At 36.8% G+C, this 22,478-nt stretch overlaps 1 protein-coding gene and 1 pseudogene across 4 annotated transcripts in view; both read left to right on the top strand.

Annotated features, from left to right (window-relative positions):
* Positions 1–22,478, top strand: part of NUCB2 (nucleobindin 2) — a 55,218-nt gene that overhangs the window by 20,311 nt on the left and 12,429 nt on the right. For all 4 annotated transcript variants that reach the window (XM_075546001.1, XM_075546003.1, XM_075546002.1 and 1 more), the window contains exons 3-11: positions 3,698–3,844; positions 5,223–5,330; positions 8,853–8,979; positions 15,415–15,518; positions 16,218–16,403; positions 16,609–16,699; positions 17,559–17,617; positions 17,724–17,816; positions 20,887–20,976. In XM_075546001.1, coding sequence (XP_075402116.1) covers positions 3,698–3,844; positions 5,223–5,330; positions 8,853–8,979; positions 15,415–15,518; positions 16,218–16,403; positions 16,609–16,699; positions 17,559–17,617; positions 17,724–17,816; positions 20,887–20,976 — 1,005 coding nt within the window. The remainder of the gene's footprint in view (positions 1–3,697; positions 3,845–5,222; positions 5,331–8,852; positions 8,980–15,414; positions 15,519–16,217; positions 16,404–16,608; positions 16,700–17,558; positions 17,618–17,723; positions 17,817–20,886; positions 20,977–22,478) is intronic.
* LOC142445820 (YTH domain-containing family protein 3 pseudogene) lies at positions 1,368–2,351 on the top strand (annotated as a pseudogene).

The following is a 22,478-nucleotide window of genomic DNA, read 5'->3' as shown; positions in this document are numbered from 1 at the left end:
CAAGACAATGCTCTGCAAGCTAATTAAGTATTAATTCTTTCATTTCACATCCTTTGGGCATGTTATCAGGGACACCAGTTCTTGGGAAAGGACATCAGGCATGGTAAAATAGAAGGCCAGAGAAAGAGAGACCCTCAGTGAGATGGATTGATTCCTTGGCTGCAACAGTGGGCTTTGTCAGAGTAGCAAGTATGTGGAGGGTGCGATGCCAGGCAATGCTTCTGTTGTGTTTAGGGTCATCATGAATCAAAACCCACTAATGTCACCTACAACAACAGTCACAGTTTATCTGAAAATGTATTCATCAAAAAGAACCATTAGCAAAAGACACTTGGGTACAAAATATAATAATGAGTAGAATTAAGATACTATTTGTAGGTAGTCTCTTGCTTCTCTTAGAAACACCTGATGTTACAGAGCATGTTCATGATGTCATAGAGCATAGTTGTCTTCAAGACTAGACTGACATTACATTAAATATCATATCAGATAATTTTGTCCTCACAGGATTTTAATTGAGAAAAAGATTTTTCTTATTTTCTCCTTTTTAAAACTTGGGCTATTTTTTAAACTTTGGGTTCCTCCCAACCTGGCGATAGTCCTTACTTGTTGGGCTGCTAACTATAAGGTCAGCTGTTGGAAAACACCAGCCTTTATGAGGGAGAAAATTGAGGCTTTCTACTCCAGTTAAGAGTTAGTCTCAGAGGAGACCAGGTAGTCTGTCCGCCCTTGTGAACCCAAGTAATCCACCAGTGTCAGGTCATACATGCCTAGTTACTGTGCTCACCATTATTGGATTTTCACATTCTCTTCTGAAGCAGCCTGGTCTATAGCTGGCGACCAATCCATACCATATCTGACAGCCTATGGACAAACGAGTAACTGAGAACACCGCATTGCATACCACATGGTGGATTTAGTCAACCTGGGGCGTTTGGAAACACCCTTCCATTGCTTGGTCAACATGGATTTAACTTTTTTTCCTGGTAATGCTGGTTTTGCTACATGGGGGACAAGTGGATCTCAGGGACAATCAACACAAAGTTCTGCTTATAGTAGCAGGCATGGCTATCCACCTAGTTTTCTTGGGAGAGCTATTACTGATGGCCAGGTTGGATTTGGCAATGAGACTTTTTGAGTAAGGTGCTCGGCATTAGCAGCATTGAGCAAGGTATGACTGGACTGAAAATTGGTGGTGACCTGACAGCTGCAGTGACAAAAGTGTAGGTTCGGCCTCACGTGGCACTGGTGTGACTAGCATTGCAACCAGCAGTGTGCCCCCAGTGAGCAGTGCAGCGCCTACCCCAACCTGGGCTGCCATGGCCAGAAGGCTGCAAAACCTCAACCGAACCTTAAACCCAGGGGCAATGGGGAGATTGGGGTCTACTGTAAAATATACCATGAATATTGGAACATGGGATGAAAGGGGGTCAGTGGTAAAGGTTCCACCAACCCAACCAGTTCTGCCCCCTCAAACTAATCCCGCAGCCTCAGCTATTAATTCCACCACCATCTTTGGTGCAAAGCCAACTGCCTCAACAGTGGCCTCAGCCCCCACAGCCACAGCAGCAACAAGGATCTCAGCCACAGGCCCAGCCTCACCACGTACAGCCCAGGAACAGCTGCAGAATCGCTGGGTAGCTCCTCGAACAGGGGAGCAAGCTTCAATCAGAGCCACGGAGCAGGCAATGAAAACGGTGGTTTAGGTGTTGCTCCTGTCAGCGCTTCCCCTTCTAATGTAGAAGTGCACCCCGTGCTGGAAAAGCTAAAGGCTATAAACAACTGTCATCCCAAAGTCTTTGATTGGAACCCGAAGAATGGACGTGTGTGGTTATAATCAAAGCTGTTCTGAAGATGGTATACACCTTCCCTTTAAGTGCTCTCTCTGGTGTAGTAATGAGTATGGTAACAAGTGTTTAGATGCAGCTTACGGTCCTCTGGATGGGAATGGTCCACTCTTATGTACTTCTCCTCCCCTCCCCCATTTACTCCGGTGTGAATGGGAGTGGCGGAGATGAAATGTGTTGTGGACTACAATGCATATGCTGGTGCTGGTGTCTGTCTGGTCTTGGCATAAGTGGAAGGACAAGTTGGAAGCTAAATGGATCTTTGTCAAAGATGTTCCCAGTAACCAATTATGGTATATTTGTTTAGAGAAAAAATGACAACAAACCAGTTACTAATTCAAGGGGCACTCAAGAGGTAACCCTAGAAACAACTAAGCAAGTGGTTAAATAATTGCTACTTTCAAGCACACCACGTCTATCTTTCATGACTTTGCACGTGATGATGAAAAGGGTCAAGAGGAGGAGGAAGCCAGGTGTAGTGAGAGAACTAGAAACAAACAATAACTGTGTGGAGCTATCCTGTTAGAATTGCAACACTAGTGATGTAGACCCTGGAAATGCCTCATAAGTGAAAGAAGATGTCAGTGTTTTTGTTTGTTTTCTGCTTCAGGTAACATCTTTGAGCACTCAACACAGAATTGACTCTTTGTCAATGACTCTTGACTCTTTGCCACCGCCCTGGTACTCTCACCTGAGAACTGTACCTTTGCCAAGCCCTCCGTGTCCTGAAGCTTTTGCCAGCATCTGCTGTCTTTTGTAATCATGCCTCCTTGCTCAGGCACAAACGACCGATTGGATGCAAGGACTCATGAACTTGAATTTGTTAAATGCTAACAGTTAGCCATAAGAAGTGGTTCAATGATGTAAGAGTCACACTGCTCCAACTTTTCCTTTGTTGTCATTTTTAAATTGCCAGTTTTTGGTGACTTGAAGGATTAAAAGCAAAATAATCGTGCCGTATTTAATTCTGGAGTTCAAGTCTAAATGTTTATGTGTAAAATTATTGTAGTAAACTTTTAATAAAACAAAGCAACCTTAAGCTCTCTCTTAATCAAATGAAACATAATCTGAAATTGTGTTACAACATTTCCCTTGTCTTCAGGCGGTTTGCTGTAACAAGATACTGATATGTAGCTCAGTGGGGTTCACCAGTTAATACACATTCTTCCCTCCTCTCAATAATATGTACACTGAAAAAAAACGTGCATTTCTCTGAGGAACTATTTTGTCTGCTACAACTTAATGAACCTCAAAACTTTGAGTAAATGTACTTTAGTCTAGTCAGGCTTTTTGTGACCTTTATAACTACATTTAAAACCCTTAATTCCTTTTTCTGGGCATTTGAAAGCCTGCTTTCTATCATGAATTAAAATTCTATTACTGTATATATTCAGTAGCAAAATAAACATAGTTCTTGTTTAGCAAGCCAAAAAAGAGTAGTTTTGGAAACTAGCAAGGGCAGTTCTGCCCTGTCCTGTAGGATCACTCTGAGTTGGCATTGAATTAATGGCAGCTACGTTGCTTTGGGAAAGTTAGCATCTTCATTTGCACATTTTGCTATTAACAAAAATTTTCATGTAGTATATAAGCAGTTTAACTTTTTAACATTTTGTTTGTTTGCCTTTTATATTTTGACCAAAAAAACATTTCTCCCTTGATTTGCTTTAGTTGTCTATCTTAAGGAGAAATTTACAACATAGTCAGTCAGCCAAGACAACATTGTATTGTGTTCAAAGATGAGTCAGAGGCAATAAGGAGGGACAGGTGACAGTGTGGGAGAAACCAAATTATTTTTGCATAATTTTCTGGCACAATTTCACAATTTTGCTGTCATGATTTCTTTGTTTCAGATGAGGCGGTGGACCGTCATGCCACTACGGTACTGCTTTCTCTTGGTTACCTGTCTACTTCCTGCTTTGGAAGCTGTACCTATAGACATAGACAAGACAAAAGTCAAAAATACCGAACCTGTGGATAGTGCAAAGCTAGAACCACCAGTAAGTGAAACAAATCAATAATCATGTGGGAGGAGTAACAGCTAAAATACTGCTACTACTTAATATTTACAAAATTAGGCATTAGGAAATATTTCTGCAAGAACAGTATTCAATGAGTATTAAATATATGAGGGAAAATAAAAAATATTTCTTCAGTACCGGGTTTCCTGTTTCTACATTTAGTTTTCTAAACATTTTGTGTTTAAATACATCTCTGTGGTCAGTGGATGATTGCAGATAAGTTCTCTCAGTCATACATTTGTCTTAGTCTCTTTGGGGTGACTTTATTTTTTAAAAAGCCCAATCACACTAGTGACTTCTGAGGGATTTGCTGGGCCAATTAAATCAATGCAGGAGGTCAGCTCAGAAGGTTGTGGCACCTTTTTTTTTTTTTTTAATTCCAAAGGCATAATCTTGACAGAGGGCATTAACATGAGGTTTATTAAGAAGAAGTTTTAAGAAAATTGAAAATTGTGTAGGTGAGAACAAGGCCAGGAGAGGAGGAATTTTTTTCCCATTGTAACACTGTACCTGCACAGTCTTTGAAGCTAGTAAGGACTGTCCTTTAAGAATTTCATTAAGAAACCTTACCTTATCCACCTGACAGCCTCAGTCTTACCCCTTAAGATTTCTTTTTGTTCTTGAAATTCAAATCATATTTCAAGGGAACATAATTTGAGTCCCTGGACAATGTCAAAACTGGTGTTTTGATGTGATATAAATTGAGGAGCTCAGACTTCAGGTAAGGGATAGAGAGATGGAAACCCTGCCTTGAGAATGGTATGGACCATGGCAAAGTGTATATTGAGACAAAATCGCTTCACATTTTGGTATTTCTGTTTAAAAGGTATCTAGGATTTTTTAGGTGGGGGAAGTACTTTTGACTTATTCTCATACATGTGTTTGAGCTCAGACAATGTTTATGCGTTTAGTATAATGAATTTACAACACAGTCAGTCAGCCAAGAAAACACTGTATTGTGTTCAAAGGCAATAAGGAGAGACAGGTGATAGTGTGGGAGAAACCAATTAGTGTCATTGTTTAAGGCTTCTTTGACTAAGATGCGTAGGAATTCAACTTTTATGTAACAGTAAAACCTGGGTTTTACTGAGTCTGATACAGAACTCTTCATGTGAGTTTTGGATACAACTCTTTTACTTTGTCAAACTATCAAAATAAGTACACCTAAATGTCATTTTGTTGGAACTTGTTTTTCAGTTTTGAGATCTTTAGATGCAGAGAAGGAAAAATTTTACTGTTCCCCATCCCCAAAGCCATTTTATTTGGAGCTAATCCAGACATTATACCATTCCATAGTTCAGTCATATCAAGCAGTGTTGTGTGCAATTGCTACCATGTTTGTTTCTTATATTTGAAGGATACTGGACTTTATTATGATGAATATCTCAAGCAAGTGATCGATGTTCTGGAAACAGATAACCACTTCAGAGAAAAGCTCCAGAAAGCAGACATAGAAGAAATAAAGGTAAATATAAACAATTATTCAACAGACATCGGAGCGTGCCAAACACAGAATGTAGTGCTGGGGATATAACGATGGGACTCAGTTCCAGCCCTTAAGGAACACTTCAGAATTATATTTAGAAATAGAATGTTAGGATGAATTCACAACGAATATATAAATCATTGTGGAGATACAGAGGAAGGACACAGAATTTAGTACGAAGCAACATGTAATTTAGTGTCAAGCAACTGGGAAAGGAGGGAGGTAATTTTTTCTAGTGGAGATAATGTAAGTGCTTCAAGATGTGACTGAGAAAAGGGCAAGGCTGGGAGCCATCCTAAACCAAGATAAAGAGCAGCGGTTCTCAACCTTCCTAATGCTGCAACCTTTTAATACAGTTCCTCATGTTGTGGTGACCCCCCCACGCATAAAATTATTATTTTAAAAAATCATTTTATTGGGGATTAGTACATCTCTTATCACAATCCATACACATACATCCATTATGTCAAGCACATTTATACATTTGTTGCCCTCAACATTCTCAAAACATTTGCTTTCTGCTTGAGCCCTTGGTATCAGCTCCTCACTTTTCCCCTCCCTCCCCGGTCCCCCCTCCCTCATAAACCCTTGATAATTTGTGAATTAACCATAAAGTTATTTTCATTGCTCCTTCATAACTAATTTTGCTACTGTTACGACTCCTGTGAAAGGGTCCTTCCAGAAGCGCTGATAGAGAGGAGACCAATAAAGCAGTCGCTGTTGCTGGAACCTGGGGTAGGAGTGGAGTCCATGGGATCTAGCACATGCGGTTGGAAAGACATTGTCCCTGACATTGAGTGTTATCTGCACAGTGCAACAACACTCTTCCCGGTCCTCCCTGTGTTTGCCTTTTCCATGTGTCCTTCTTTTTGACGGCAGTGATTCCCCTGAATTGTCCATAGGTATAACCATGCTGTTCCTTTGAAGGATTAATTTCTTCTATGAAATCAGTCAAATTATATTTAATGTAGAACTATCTCCTATTCAGTTAAAATTAGGATTAAGAACATTCTTTGGAGATGACATAAAAAAATCATGGGAAAGAAGTAACATGAGGAAGGAAGATGATATTTTTCCTGGCTTGGGGTCAGGATACTTTTGAGTTTTACCTTTCATTGTGATTTCGGGGAAAATTTACAAGGCAAGTTGGTTTTGCACTCAACAATTTATACACATTTTGATTCGTGCCCTCGGCTGCAATGCCCACAACGTCACAGCACTCTTGCCACTTCCCCAGAGCTGACCGTTTCCCTGCCTTCGGAGCTTTCTCAAGGCAGAGGCCAGGTTTTGGTCTTCTATAATTGGTTGACCTGGGAAGTGCATGCCTCCCTAGTGTTCCTCTTCACCTTTTAGGCCTTCTGTTTTTCTGAGCGACAGGGATAGCTTCAAAGGGCCAGTCTTGGTGTTCTACCGCTCTAACAGGCCAGTAAGCCTGGTTTTTTGTTTTGTTTTTTAATTTGGAGTTTTGCTCCACATTTTTTTCTCTACTCTATCAAGGACTTCCTCTTGTGATTAGGAGGGGATAGATTTATAACTATCTTCTTTTCACAGTTAATTCTTTCTGTAGATGAAAATGAAAACTGAAGCTAAATAGTCAATGAAAAAAAGATGAGCGAAAATAGACAATAAAAACTCAAATCAACACAGTGTAAGTAGTTAAGAGTCTTGTCTCAATTGGGAAAATTAAATTATTTTTAAAATAGGGTTTTTAATTTCCTTTCAACCAGCCTTCTGAAAGGGGTGTCAACTTACATCTCTTCACTTTCTAAACCCTCCCTGATTGTAAATAGTGTGCCTTGGCCTGCACAGCTTCATGGACTGTACTCATGGAAGCTGACAGTGACTGCTTAACTGCCAAGTCCAGTCAACACCTTTCAGCCCTCATCTGACTCTTATACTCTACCTCAGGGATTCTCAGACGTTAGAGCTTGTCCAAGCACAGATTTTGCCCCCCCCCCCCCCCATAGCTTCTCATTCAGTAAATCTTGGCCTGCATTTTTAGCAAATTCCCAGGAGAGGCTGATGATTGATTCAGGCTTGACCAATGCTTAGTGAACCATTGTTTTATCTGAAGTGTACTTTTTTTGTTTTTTTCTTTAATAACACTGCACTCTCCTGTTTCTCCTACTTCTCCTGCCTCCCTGATCATTATTTCTTTGGGGCTTTTTTGTTTCTAACTCCCAGTTTTGGCCTCATTGACCCAGTCCAGAAAGTTAGTCCGATCTATAGTTCATGATTCCAGAGGCATCTATAAACAAGGGAAAGTTAACCACTGGACATCCATCTCATTCATCTATAAAAACAGTCACCAAAAAACAAATGTAAAAAAGATGAATTTTGAATAATCATTTACATATGGAATGACCAGTGCTTAATGAAATAAAGAGGCCAAGATTCTCTTTAATTGAATTCATATACCATAAAATTTATGCTTTTACAGTATGTAGTTTAGAGATTTTCAGTGTATGTGGACAATTGGAAGACATCACTGTCTACTTTTAGGTTGTTTTCATCACCTAAACAAGAGACTTTGTACCCATTAAGTCATATTCCCATTTCCCTCCTCCCCAGCCCTTGGCTATCACTAACTTACTTCCTGTTTCAAATTTTGGACATTTAAGATAATGGAACAATATACTTTTGTGTGTGTATAAGAGAGAGTTTTATATAAAGTGTAATGGTACATTAAGAAAGCATCCCAACTCAGTTCAGTCTAAGCCCATACGTCTAATATTAGCCCATATGTCTGGTACCAATCTATAAAGTCCTCTTCAGACTCACGAAACACATGCAATGATGCCAAATACAGGAAGATGACAGGCCAGTGGGTAGAAAGTCTTTGTATCCAGTGGTGTTGTAAGCATCTCAGCACTGGCAGGGGTTTCTACATGGCTTCTCCAGCTCCAGAGGTCTGGTTGCATCAGGGTGGAACAAAATACTTGATGGAGTTTTGTAGATGGCTCCTTTCTTTCAGCATATTTTCACAATTCATGTATGTTGTATTATGTGTTAATTCTTCTTATTTATGGCCAAATAGTATTCAATTGTATGATTATACCTAATTTTGTTTATCCATTATTCATCAGTCAGTGAACATTTGAATTCTACTTTTTGACTGTTATACATAATGCTTCTATTAATATTCATTTTCAGATGTTTTTTGTGAACATGTTTTCACTTCTTTTAGGTATGCACATAGGAGTGGGAGTGCGAGGCCATATGATAACTCTGTGTTTAACTTTTGAGGACCTGCCAAACTGTTTTCTAAAGTGGTAGCACCAGTTTCCAATTTAAGATATTTTAAAATTTTCTCTTTGGCTTATTATTTATACTTTACTAAATTATATGGGTTTTAGGCATGTTGATTTTAGAATTATAAGCTAAATCTCTTCTGAAAGTCGTACTTGTGTAAGCAAATTTATCTTAAGTCACAACCCTTTTAGAATGATTGAGTCTCACATAAAATTTGGACAGTAATGATAAACCTAATTTTGTTAACAGAGTGGAAGGCTAAGTAAAGAGCTGGATTTTGTAAGTCACCGTGTGAGGACAAAATTAGATGAAATGAAAAGGCAAGAAGTTGGAAGGTTAAGAATGCTAATTAAAGCTAAATTGGATTCCCTTCAAGGTAAGTGTTAAAGAAAAGGTAGGAAAAATTTCATATTTGTTTGTTAAGATCAATTTATATTTTATTAATGTTAAGTCCACAATTACATTAAACACATGCCATGGTCTTTTGGTTAAAATTTAATGTTAGTATTGATCTCTTTATAATTACAATTTTAAAAAATAAATAGTGTCTTCACATTGTTAAAAATTCAAAGTGATTATTAGTTTTAAATAAAAAGGGGCTTCAAAAAGTTCATGGAAAAATTCTAATATATTAACTCCATTTTCCACGAATATTTATTTTGAAGTCCCTTCATAGTTAAATAGCAATATGTTATAAAAGGTAAAAATTAATAAACAAATGATTTTAAAAGAAAGATCGCATTAACATAAGGCAAAAGAAAGCAGAGGAAGAAAATCTAAGTAGAATTATTTTCATACATGGAGTAGAAAAATTGTCACACACCTAACTGCAAAATATACCAGACACTGACAATTTCCCAATGGAATTCTATTAGACTAACAAAGCAGATTGTCAGTGCTATTAAAATCACTCCAAAGCACACAAAAAAGTAAAGCTTCCACATTCTTATTATTTGGCCCAAACCAAATTTATTTGTCAAAAGACTATTATGTCATAGAAAGTAGATTTATCTCATTAATGGAAGCTTGAATTGATATTAGGAAATCAAATACTATAAATCACCATATGAATAAACCTAAGGAGCAAAACAGGTGTCCTGGTGGCACTGTGGATGAGGGCTTGACTGCTAACCAGAAAGTTGGTGGTTCGAACCCACCAGCAGCTCTGGGGGAAAAATGTGGCAACCAGCTTCTGTAAAGATGCATGGACTTGGAAATGCTACAAGGTAGTTCTACTTTGTCCTATAGGTTTACTATTATAATTGGAATCATTTTATTAAAAAATTGGAATCAATATGATGGCAGCAGGGTATAGCGATAAAAATAACTTCAGCATATTTTTAAAGTCATAAAGTCAAAGGATATATGATAAGTGGTAATAAATATTTGAAACTCATTTTAATTTTAGACTGGAAAAATTTAGTTATGAAAATTTGAAATACAAGGGTATCATAAAATGATCTCAGTTCATATTATCTGATATAAAAAAGTAGCATCTGAAAAAAATTTAACATCTTTTTTTTACATGTGTACCCACCTATTCTTTTTTTAATCATTTTATTGGGGGCTTGTACAACCCTTATCACAATCCATACATCCATTCATTGTGTCAAGCACATTTGTACATATGTTGCCACCATCATTCTCAAAACATTTACTTTCCACTTGAGCCCTTGGTATCAGCTCTCATGTTTTCCTCTCTCTTCGCTCCCCCCTCCCTCATGAACCCTTGATAATTTATAAATTATTATCATTTTGTCATATCTTACACTGTCTGACGTCTCCTTCACCCACTTTTCTGTTGCCTGTCCCCCAGAGAGGAGCTTATATGTAGATCCTTGTAATCAGTTCCCCCTTTTTACCCCACCTTCACTCCACCCTCCTGATATCACCACTCTCACCACTGGTCCTGAGGGGATTATCTGTCCTAGATTCCCTGTGTTTCCAGTTCCTATCTGTACCAGTGTACATCGTCTGGTCTAGCGGATTTATAAGGTGGATTTGGGATCATAATAGTGGAGGGGGAGGAAACATTTAAGAACTAGAGGAAAGTTGCATGTTTCATCATTGCTACACTGCACCCTGACTGGCTCATCTCCTCCCACTACCCTTCTGTAAGGGGTTGTCTAGTTGCCCACAGATGGGCTTTGGGTTCCAATCTGCACTCCCCCTGATTCACAATGATATGATTTTTTTGTTCCTTGATGCCTGATAACCTGATCCCTTCAACACCTCGTGATTGCACAGGCTGGTATGCTTCTTCCATGTGGGGTTTGTTGCTTCTGAGCTAGATGGTCGCTTATTTACCTTCAAGCCTTTAAGACCCCAGATGCTATATTTTTTGATAGCCAGGCACCATCAGCTTTTTCCACCACATTTGCCTATGAACCCAGTGATCGTATCGGGAAGATAAGCACATAATGATATGATTTTTTGTTCTTTGATGCCTGATACCTGATCCCTTCAGCACTTCTACCTATTCTTGATTGAGTAAAAATAATACAATTATTAGATACTTAGGTAACATGATCAGATATGCCCAATTCAGTCACATGATATTTAATGGGTAAAAGGTGTATATTTTGACTAAAATCTGGGACAGATCAAAGATGTGTACTACCAGCACTACTAATTCACTTTGTATTAGAGGTACTAGTCAAGACAATTATGAAAAAAATTAGAGGTAAAGTCACAGGACCCCCAAAACAAACCCAACTCCCTGCCATGGAGTCATTGCTGACTCATAGTGACCCTCTGTGGGTTTCCACAACTGTAACTGTTTACGGAGGTAGAAAGCCCAGTCTTCCATTGGAAAGGAGGTGATAAAACCATCTCTGTTTGTAGGTTGTATGCATGGAAACCCAAAGCAATCAATGAGAACTTTACTAAAAATAAAGTTTAGCAAGAAAAACTCTGTAGATATACTAATAGTTTTCATATGTACAGATAACAGGTACTTTGAAGATACAATGGAAGGCCCCATTTACAATAACAACAAAGATAATGAGCAGAAACTCATTGTCAAGTCGATTCCAACCAGTAGTGGCCCTATAGGGCAGGGTAGAGCTGCCCCCGTGGATTTCAGAGACTAACCCTCCACCTGAGGAGAAGGTCCTGTCCTTCTCCTGCAGAGCTGCTCCAACAAAGGTAAAGTAGCCCAAATAAACCTCTTGACATACATGCAAGACTTCTTTACAAAACTTAATACTTCTGAAGAACCCAAAAGTAGGTTTGATGGGAACATTATGGGAAGACATACCATCTTTTCGATAGACTCAGTATTGTAAACATGCCAATTCTCCTTAGTTTAGTTTTTAAATTGAACATGATCCTGTAAGGGCTTAATTAGTGTTCTCTATATTATTTCTCTGGGTTCTAATATCCATTGCAATGACTCCAGAGAACTCACAGACACAATTCATGATTAAAGGGTTCATTACGGAAGTCGACATGTTATATGCCAGTGAGAAGTGCTCAGGGCTGAGTTGTTTATCAGGCCTTGTTACCAAGTTCTGTCAAGTCTGCTCATAAATGCCCAAATGGCATACCGCTCTGCTACAAACCTCAACCTGAAGGCATTCAACTTAAGCTCCATTGGTCATCAAACCCACCTCCCTTAATTAAGTGCCCAGAGGCACTCCATTCCAGTAAGCCTCAATCTGGAGACACTCAGCTCTGCTTCCATGGACCAGCAAGCCCATGCTCCCCAAATAAATGCTGAGAGGCCCCTCGTCCTATGAAGCAGCCTGCTGCACAAAAGCACTCAGCTGTGCCTGCTCTGCGGGTTGGGAAATCTATTACTCTGTCCCATGCTCTGGCTCCTCGTTCTGCTGCTCCTCCTGATGGTGTCTTCTGGATCCAGGAGGTTCTCTGCATCGAGAGCTTGGGTCGAGAGGGTGTGGCTCACTCTTGGGTCTTGCTGGTAATGAAATCCCACCTTCTGCTTCTCAGAGGATTCATTTTATACACAGCAGGATAGCACGCTAGGGAATACTATGAACAATTCTCACAGGTGAATCTTATCAGTATCTTCTCCCACCTTCTTTCCAGGCCTATGCAGGGAAAAGGCCCTTTGGTGGGTGTAAAGAGATTGCTTAGAAGAGCTACTTTAAATAAATCACTGCCCCCACAGATCATATGAGTGGAATAAAGAGATTTTAAAGCAAATGATATTTGTACAACTGGCTAGCCATTTGGAGGACGTTACTACTATGACTCATACCATACTTCAGGGTCAACTGCAAATGAATAAAAGATTGACATGTAGAAAATGAAAATCATAAAGGAACTGGACCGTTACCTTGAATAGAGCCAGGTTTGGCCAGTGGAAGAAATTCCCTGTCTACTATGTCTTTGCGACGTGCCCATATTAGGTTGGGTACCTAAGAGGTTCTTCATCATTAAGAACACCTGAACATTTGCGATTGATGAAATAAAAAACCCACTGCTTTCTCACTCCAACTCATAGTGACCCTATAGAACCAGAGTGGAACTGCCCCATTGGGCTTCCATGGCTGCAGTCTTTGTCCTGCAGTGCAACTTAGGGGGTTCTGACCACTTTGGTTAGTAGCTGAGTGCTCTAACCACCATGCCACCAGGGCTCCTTGGTGGTGGAATAGCCATGCTTCAACATTAGAGGCGTAAGAATCACCTGGGGGAGCTTGTTAAAAATGCAGATTACTGGATAGTGCTTTCAGAGATTCTGATTCTGGGGGGCAGTGTACATAAGCACTTGTGGGTATTTTGGAGAAATGCTGGTGCCAAGCATCAACCTGCTTCCTCGTGAACTGACCTAGAAGACAAGAATCACATACTCAGGATCCTAATGTGAGGATGTCAGTGAGAGGCAGATTGAGCTCATGTCATACCGCTTGAGGTAGTCAGACACCCACGGTCCTTCCACCCTAGAAACCATGCTTAAGATATTTGGAGATTCCCTTAGATGATCTCTAACTTGGCAGTCTTTTCTTTATTCCACACTGGGCCTCAAAATTTATTATTTAAAGAAACCCCTCTGATGTGACTTAGAGTATGCATGCATATTTCCCCATTGATCCTAAATTTGTAAATTAAATATTTAATACTTTATTTTTGGTGTAGATCTGAAAGTAGTTCATACATTCACCTGGTTTAAAAGTTTAAGAGTTTATAGTAAAAATTTCCCTGACATCTTTGTACCATATTCCAACAGTGTCCTTGAATTTCTTTCTCATATAAGTAAATAAAAATCAAAGTTCTGATCTCTAATATAAATGTAGCATAAAATATACATTTTGTACTGATGTCTTTCCTTTAGTCATATATTTTGGAGATATGTTCATATTAGTACATAGAGACCATCTTCGTCTTTTCTTTTTACAGCTGCGTAGAATTCCATTATATGGATATACCATAATTTATTAACCAGGCCCCTGTTGATGGACATGTGGGTTATTTCTAGTGAGCAGTCTTGTACGTATATCACTATGTATCCATGTAAGATATCTGTAGGATAAGTTCAAGTAAAATTGATCAATCAAAAGGTATATGCATTTTAACTATTGATAGATATTGTCAAATTTCCCTTCATAGAGGTTGAATCAATGTACATTCCAACAAGCAGTAATTCCTCAGAGCCTTGCCATTGGTATGTCTCATCAGACTGCACATATTTTGCAATTCTATTAGATGGTATAATAGTATAATTACATATGCACTCCTCTTAAGTGAGGTTAAGTGCTTTTTCATCTTTCAGCGCATTTAAATCCTTTAGGACTTGTTTTTATAACAAATCATATTTTCATCATAAGTAAAACTTGTAGTACTAAAAATTAAATGAAGCCTTGACTGGACACAAGTACATTCTGGCCTTGCAAAATGTTCCTGCCCAGCCCATTTTTCTCAGGAGCCCCAGTTCTTATTAGTGGAGAGTAATATTTCTTACCGAGCCCTACGTGTGCTCATTGCTACTGAAGTGCATTTTCTTCTTGGAACTTTCTTCATTCGGAAGTAGAACACATATGCATACCTATACACCCAAGCATACAAGTCATACCCACATCCACATATACAGCATATATGCATATGCCTTTAATGGATACAGATTTTTGGAATCATGAGGTCACACAGCACTACGTGCATCATTTCCCACAGTGTTTTTTCTTGCTTTCTACCATTTCATATTTGTATATTCCTTCTTCGTCATTGAGCACTCTGACCTCCACTACATTAACACAGGTCCTTATTGTTCGGTCCTTCAGTAAAAGAGTCTAGGACTGTATCACCCATTCAATTACAATAAACTGGAGTGTGTGCTTTCTAATTTTTACAAAAAACAACAGATGCTTCTTTAAAAAGCCATGATATTTAAAAAGTCATAATTCAACTGAATTTACTTGAATTAGATTTTTATTTTTTCATGAAAATTAATTGGAATGGCATAAAAATTCCTTCCTTCATATACATTTTATAGTTATTATTTTTAGAAATACTACTTAAATTTTTGATGAGGGTACTATAGAGTTTATCTAATTAAAAGTAGAAACTTTGATAGTTAAAATTTTAAAAAAAATTCTATCCTAATAGTTAACTAGACTTTAGAAAACAGCAATAAAATGTATCTACTAAGTTGTATTCCATTCTGGATCTAAGGACATTACTTTTGCCTAGAATCACATTTACAATACTTTAAAGTAAAATATGAATTCTTGTCTTAAAAATTTGAATTTTTTTCAAAAGAACCTATAAGAATACATTATTATGTTTTGTTTATATAAATGTTTCTACCCTTTAACTGTTGATCATTTTCAGGGTTTTTTTATTTGTCTTTCAGATGTAGGCATAGACCACCAAGCTCTTCTAAAACAGTTTGATCATATAAACCACATGAATCCTGACAAATTTGAATCTACAGATTTAGATATGCTAATCAAAGCGGTGAGAATAATTCCCAAAGATTTTTTTTCCCACAAGGATATTTTTATTGTGCCTTTCAGGTCTTGTAATTTGATAAGTAAACTCAGGAAGTAGTAACATACCTTTGATTTACTCTCTAGACTAGAGGGAGGTAGTTTAACCTTTGTTAATACACATAACTGAGATATGCCTATAATCTTACTTTATCCACAATTCTAAAATCCAAAGCGCTCTAAAAACTGAAACTAAACGAAATAACCAATCATAGAATCATAGTAACGCTATTTATAGCTTTTAGTTTTAACATAATTATTTATAGATGTCCTTAAATACTAGTCTGTTAAATCATAGACATTACAGATTAGTTCCATATATAGCCTATGTTACCTTTCTGAAACTTAGAAATTTCTGAAATAACCAATATCCTCTGGATTTTACATGGGAGTTTGTAGATCTCTAGTCCTGCACTGTACATTACATTTTGTTAAATGGCTCAGAATCATTCTAGTTTTCAGTATTGTATAGTTCCCTTCTTTTATCAAGCTGCAATTAGCGTTGAACTTTTCATTTCTTTGAATGCCAGTACCTGTAATAACAATAATGATTTCGATAAAATAATTAAAAAGAAGACTTTAGTTGGTCCTTTTGTGCCTTCTTGTTAGACTGTATGCTGTGTTCTCCAGACACTCTATTTAACCTCAATGTATTGTTGCATTGAAGGCTACCAGTGATCTGGAACACTATGACAAGACTCGACATGAAGAATTTAAAAAATATGAAATGTTGAAGGAACATGAAAGGAGAGAATATTTAAAAACATTGGATGAAGAAAAGAGAAAAGAAGAAGAATCTAAATATGAAGAAATGAAGAAAAAGCATGAAAATCATCCTAAAATTAATCATCCAGTAAGGATCATAAATATATGAAGCCATATTCACATGGAGACATTTTTTGTACCAGCTAGCAGAATTTTATTTTAAATTATTAGTATTTAAATTTTGATGATTACTTCTAAACACTTTCTAAAATTGATATTTTATTTGAGGCTACGTATAGGTTATATTTTGTTTAATTATATATGATTATAGTAATTAAAAAATTAATTCATAGGGAAGCAAAGATCAACTGAAAGAAGTATGGGAAGAGGCTGATGGATTGGATCCTAATGATTTTGACCCCAAGACATTTTTCAACTTACATGGTAACAAATTAGATACTGTTTATTTCTACTATTTGGAATAAAAAAAAATCATCATTGTTTTACTCTGACTTGATGTCTGCCAAGATTTGCTGTTGAATTCTCATGATAGTAAATGTTTAAAGTTTTTCTCTGGGACAATATTAATATAATAATATTATTAATTATTAATATTATTGTTGATATAATAATAGTATTTTTTTGCTGATCTGAAGTGCAAAATATTTTATATTAGTAGCTCTGTCTTTTTTCTTGTGTTATTGCTGAGTCATTATATGACCTGCTATTAAAAGGTTCTCTAAAAACTAAAGATGTTTCTCTAACTAGAGGATAATAGACTTCCTGCTAAAATATCACAATTTATTTATTTTAAAAGTAGTTTTACTGACATATACATCACAGATCATATTAAATTAATCATTCTGTCATATTAAGGGTTTTGCATACAATTAATTTTTATAGTATAGTGTTTTGCTTTGTATTTTTTTAAAAAACATGAATAATATATGCTTTTCTTTTTTTTAATATATGCTTTTCTTAAAATAAATGATAAATATTCATAAATTGTTATCTTTGAGTAGATCTGAGTCTTCATTAAAAAGCTTTTCCCTGCAACATTCTGATAACTTATGCTAGTATTACTATTGCCGAGCAGGAGAAAGGTTTTCTACTCATGTAAAGAGTAGAAAACTCACAGGGGCAATTCTACCAGGGCCTGTAGGGTCAATATTAGTTGGCATGGATGCAATGGCTGTAAGGTTTATTTTTTTGACTATTGAGAACCATTTAATAAAGATAATTGTATTCTAATATTTTAAAGTATTAAATACCCAGTTTTGCATTTGTAACATTTAAACTTTAGATGTCAATAATGATGGCTTTCTGGATGAACAAGAATTAGAAGCCTTATTTACTAAAGAGGTAAATAAATTTATTATATGTTCAGTGTTTTTTATTATACTTTTGATTTTTTCCCTTTTCTTTCCTTTTTTTTACCCTTAAGCTGGTTTGATTTTTTTCTTTTTAGTTGGAAAAAGTATATGACCCCAAAAATGAAGAGGATGATATGATAGAAATGGAAGAAGAACGGCTTAGAATGAGGGAACATGTCATGAATGAGGTATGTTTTAAAAGTTTAATTATATACCATGTTGGTTATTAAAATTCTTGCAATAAGCCTTGTCATAAGACACAAAATATATACAAAGATAAAATGTATAAAATTAGATTTTGCAGTTTTGATTCAGACTACTCAACATATTCCTTTAGCATAAATTAAATTATAACTACTTTAAAATATTTTTAAATTAAAATAATGCATGTCAGCTGTAAGACATCCTTTTAGAAATGGAGAATGTATTTCATGCTTAAAAAGTTTGTGTTAGTCTTTGCTGCAGAAAGCACCACCAATAACCGTGGATTATGACAACAAATACTTGTCTTGGTCATGTTGTATGAACCTTGAGGGTTAATTGTCTCTCGCTGTGGCCCTCCTGCCTCACTTCCCACAGACCAAACAATGTGGTCCAATCTCATATACAAGATAACTAGGGTCCACTTGCTTTGCTCCAGTGACTTTCCATTTGATATCTGAGCTCTTAGTGTTGATTCAGGATCCTTGTTGACTGCCAGCAGCCCAACTACCAATTGAATTTATTTGTCCAGTCTAGAACTCGCCTTTGTATCTGAATTTGCCAGAACGCAAGACCCATCGATGAGGATGTGTAGAGCTTTTCAACCTTAGTTTTGATTCAGTCAATTGTGTTTTTTTAGTCAATTGTTTTTAAGGACAAATAGAGAATTCTAATTTAAGCTCTTATTTTTTGATAAAACAATCTTTTTTTTGGTTAGTTTGATTTTTTTTAATTTAAGTATGTGGTGTGTTGAGAGAAGTAACCTGGATGGTGTAGTAGTTACAGATTAGGCTGTGATCTGCAAGGTCAGCAGTTCAAAACGCTCGCCATTCCGTGGGGAAAACATGGGGCTTTTTACTCCTGTATAGAGTTACAGTCACCCATGTTACAGAAACCCACGAGGGCAATTCTTCACTGTCCAGTAAGGTTGCTATGAGTTGGCATCAACTCGATGACAGTTAATTTTTTTCCCTTTTTTTTGGGGGGGGGGGTTGTGTGGTGAGAGAAGAAACTACAATATCATACTAACCAGTCAGATCAGCAGACTCAGACTTGTGGGTATTGAATGAGAAACAACCTGTTGCTGTTAATTCTGAGCTATGACAACCCAGTGTTATAGAGCAGAACTGTTCCATGGAGTTTTTTGGTTGTAATCTTTATAGACAATTCTTTTTTTAAATTGTTTATTAGGGGCTCATACAACTCTTATCACAATCCATACATACATCAATTGTGTAAAGCACATCTGTACATTCATTGCCCTCATCATTCTCAAAACATTTTCTCTCCACTTAAGCCCTTGGCATCAGCTCTTCATTTTTTTTATAGACAATTCTTTTTGGTACTGTGACACTGATCACTGTACTTAAACAAAACAAACCACCATCAACAAAGAACTGCTTGGTGTTCGACCATTTCAAGAGACCGTACATGATCAAGAACCAATATTATTGCAGGAAGAAGTTCTAGCTTCATTGCAGAAACTGGTGAAAAACATGGTTTCAGGAATTGACATTATCAATCAAAATGTTTCAACAACAGAAGCACTTACGAGTCTATGCCAAGAAATGTGTGAGCCCAACTAGAAGAGATCCATATTTGATCTGTCACAAAGAATGGCAACCCAACAGAATGTAGGAATTGTCACAGCAATGTCATCGCATGAAAGTGAAATTTTGTGAAGACAATTCCAGAACAGTTGCAGTTCATTGAGAGGGAGCTGCCAGAAATTCAAGCTAGATTTAGAAGCGGATGTGCAACAAGGGATATCATTGCTGACATCAAATCGATGTTGGCTGAAAGCAGAGAATACCAGAAAGATGTTTAATTGACTGTGCAAAGGTATTTGATTGTGTGCATCATAACATTGCAAGGAGCAGGAATTCCAGAATACTTCATTATGCTCATGCAGAACCTATGCATAGATCAAGAGGCAATCGTTAGACTGGTGGAACAGAATACTGCATTGCTTACAGTCAGAAAAGGTGTTGAGTAGTATCCTTTCATACTTACTCAGTCTGTGTGCTGAGAAATAACCCAAGAAGCTGGACTATATGAAGACGAGGCGGGATCAGGATTGGAAGAAGGCTTAGTAACAACTTTCAGCACACAGACTACATAACCTTGCTTGCTGAAAGTGAGGAGAACTTGAAACACTTTATGAAAATCAAAGGCTGCAGCCTTCAGTATGGATTGCAACCCAATATAAAGAAACAATCCTCACAACTGGATCAATATACAACACCATAATAAATGGAGAATAGATTGAAATTGTGAAGGGTTTCATTTTACTTGACTCTACAATCAACACTCATGGATGTAGCAGCCAAGAAATCCAAGGACTTACTGCACTGGGTAAATCTGCTGCACAGATTCATTTAGGTGTCAAAGAGCAAGGACACCACTCTGAAGACCAATGCACACCAGATCCAAACCATGGTATTTTCATACACTTCATGTGCACGAGGCAACTGGGTATGAGTACGAAGGACTGGAGAATAATGGATGTGTCAGGACTGCCAGGACAAACAACCCTGTGTCAGAAGAAGTGCATTCAGATTCTCCGTAGAAGGGAGAATGGCCAGACTTCATCTCACATACTTTGGTCATGTTATCAGTAGAGACAAATCCCTGGAAAAGAACACCATGCTTGGTAAACTAGAGGATCTGTGACAGAAAGCAAGACCCTCAATGAGATGGATTTTCCCAGTGTTTGCTACAGTGGGTTCAAGTGTAATAATGTCAGAATTCATGGGAGTGAACAACAGTTTTTAGCGAAGCAGATTGGGCCTTTATGGGGCTGCTGATTTGGTTTGAACCATCAATCTTTAGATTAGTAATTAAATGTAAACCATTTTAGCCATCTAGAGACCTTTTTGAGATACCAGGTATCAATATTTCCAAATATGAGTTATATACATGGAAAGATAATTACTTTCTGATTTTATTATAATATTGAATGTTATAAATTGTATCCTGTCAGGTCCTATGAATACTTAGGTTGCTTTCAATGGTGCCATGTAGTAATATATATTAAAAGACAATTTCTTTAATCAGGTTGATGCTAACAAAGATCGATTGGTGACCCTGGAAGAATTTTTGAAAGCTACAGAAAAAAAGGAATTCTTGGAGCCGGATAGCTGGGAGGTAATAGAGCCAACCTTACATGTGTTGTTCTTGTAGGCTTTATCAGTACCTTCTATTTTAATATATTCTTTTAAAATTTTTCTATTTACATTATGTTTTCATGGATACTCTTACTAAAGTTTCCCGCCCCCCTTTCTTTTTAACTTTCATTGTGGTTTGAGTGAAAATGTATAAAGCAAGTCAGTTTTCCATTCAATAATTGATACATATTTTTTATATACCATTAATCAATGGTATAAACAATCCCCACAATGTAACAGCACTCATTTCATTTCTTCCCTCGGTTTCCCGTGTCAGTTTGTCATTTCTCCTTCTCTTCCTGCCTCTGAGCTTTGTCTCCGTGCAAGTGCTCCCGTATTGATCGTGAATATGAGGCTGAGTAAAAAAAGTCTTGCTACTGGGGTTTGCCCAGTCGTTCCAAACAAAGCATGTATGTTCCTGAATCTGTGGATGACTGCAAGCAAGTTACATGCTACATATGTAACTCTCATTTTATACAATGTGTATAATAAATCACACATTTCCAAATTGAAATAATAAATTACATAGTTTAAGCTTCCTTACAAGTGACTTCTTTTTTCCTTAAACACACTTGTCTTAGTCTCGAGGATACCAAAATTCCCATTTTGATATGTTATAAATCACAGAATGGAGAATTACTTGGGAAGGGGATACAAAAACACCACCAGTAGAATTGTGCAGATCTAGATGGAGGACATGTTAAGAGACAATAGCGTCACATTTTGATATTTTTGTTTAATGAAGACTTCTATGATTTTATAGTAATAGATTCTGTTTAGCTTTATAGAGTTGCCTTTTTGTACAAAATGTTGATATAAAGCAATGAACTTGCTTTACTGAAATTATTTTTTAATCATAGTATATTTGTATCTAATTAGAGTTCCTCTTAAAATTATACTTTTTTCTAAGTGTTAAATAATACTTTGTATTGAAGATTAAAAATATAGATACATTTAAGGAATAAGTTAGAAGTTATCCATAACTTTTAATTCAGATTTTAGTTTTTAATTTGCATGTATACTCATATATTTTAAATGTCGCCATTTGTATAGATAACTTTCTATGTATTTTTAAATTTTAACAGTAGTTCATGAACATTTTCTAATGGCATTATTCAAAAATATGATTTTAAAATTGATTATAACCATTCCTCCAAATTTGGACATTTTAGGTCAATCCTAATTTTGTACTATAAATGCATAGTATTGTGATGAACACCTAGTTATTCATATGTTCTGAACAATCTATGATGATTTTCCTTAGATTAGTTCCCAGAAATAGAACAAACTTCATGTTAAATGAACGTATATATTTCTACCTTTCCCAATGTATCTTGACAGATTGCTCCCGAAAGGTAGACCAATTTTAACAGAGCCAATTGTATAACTCCAGTGCATATACAACTGCAAACAAGTAGTTGAGCGGTTCTAATTGAATATGGCCTTTTTTAACACAAACCAAAAAAACAAAATAAAAAGAGT

The sequence above is a fragment of the Tenrec ecaudatus genome, chromosome 4 (assembly GCF_050624435.1).
Source record: "Tenrec ecaudatus isolate mTenEca1 chromosome 4, mTenEca1.hap1, whole genome shotgun sequence".
Lineage (NCBI taxonomy): Eukaryota > Metazoa > Chordata > Mammalia > Afrosoricida > Tenrecidae > Tenrec > Tenrec ecaudatus.
Note: the sequence above shows the minus strand (reverse complement) of the source record. Positions and strands in the feature narration are given on the sequence as shown.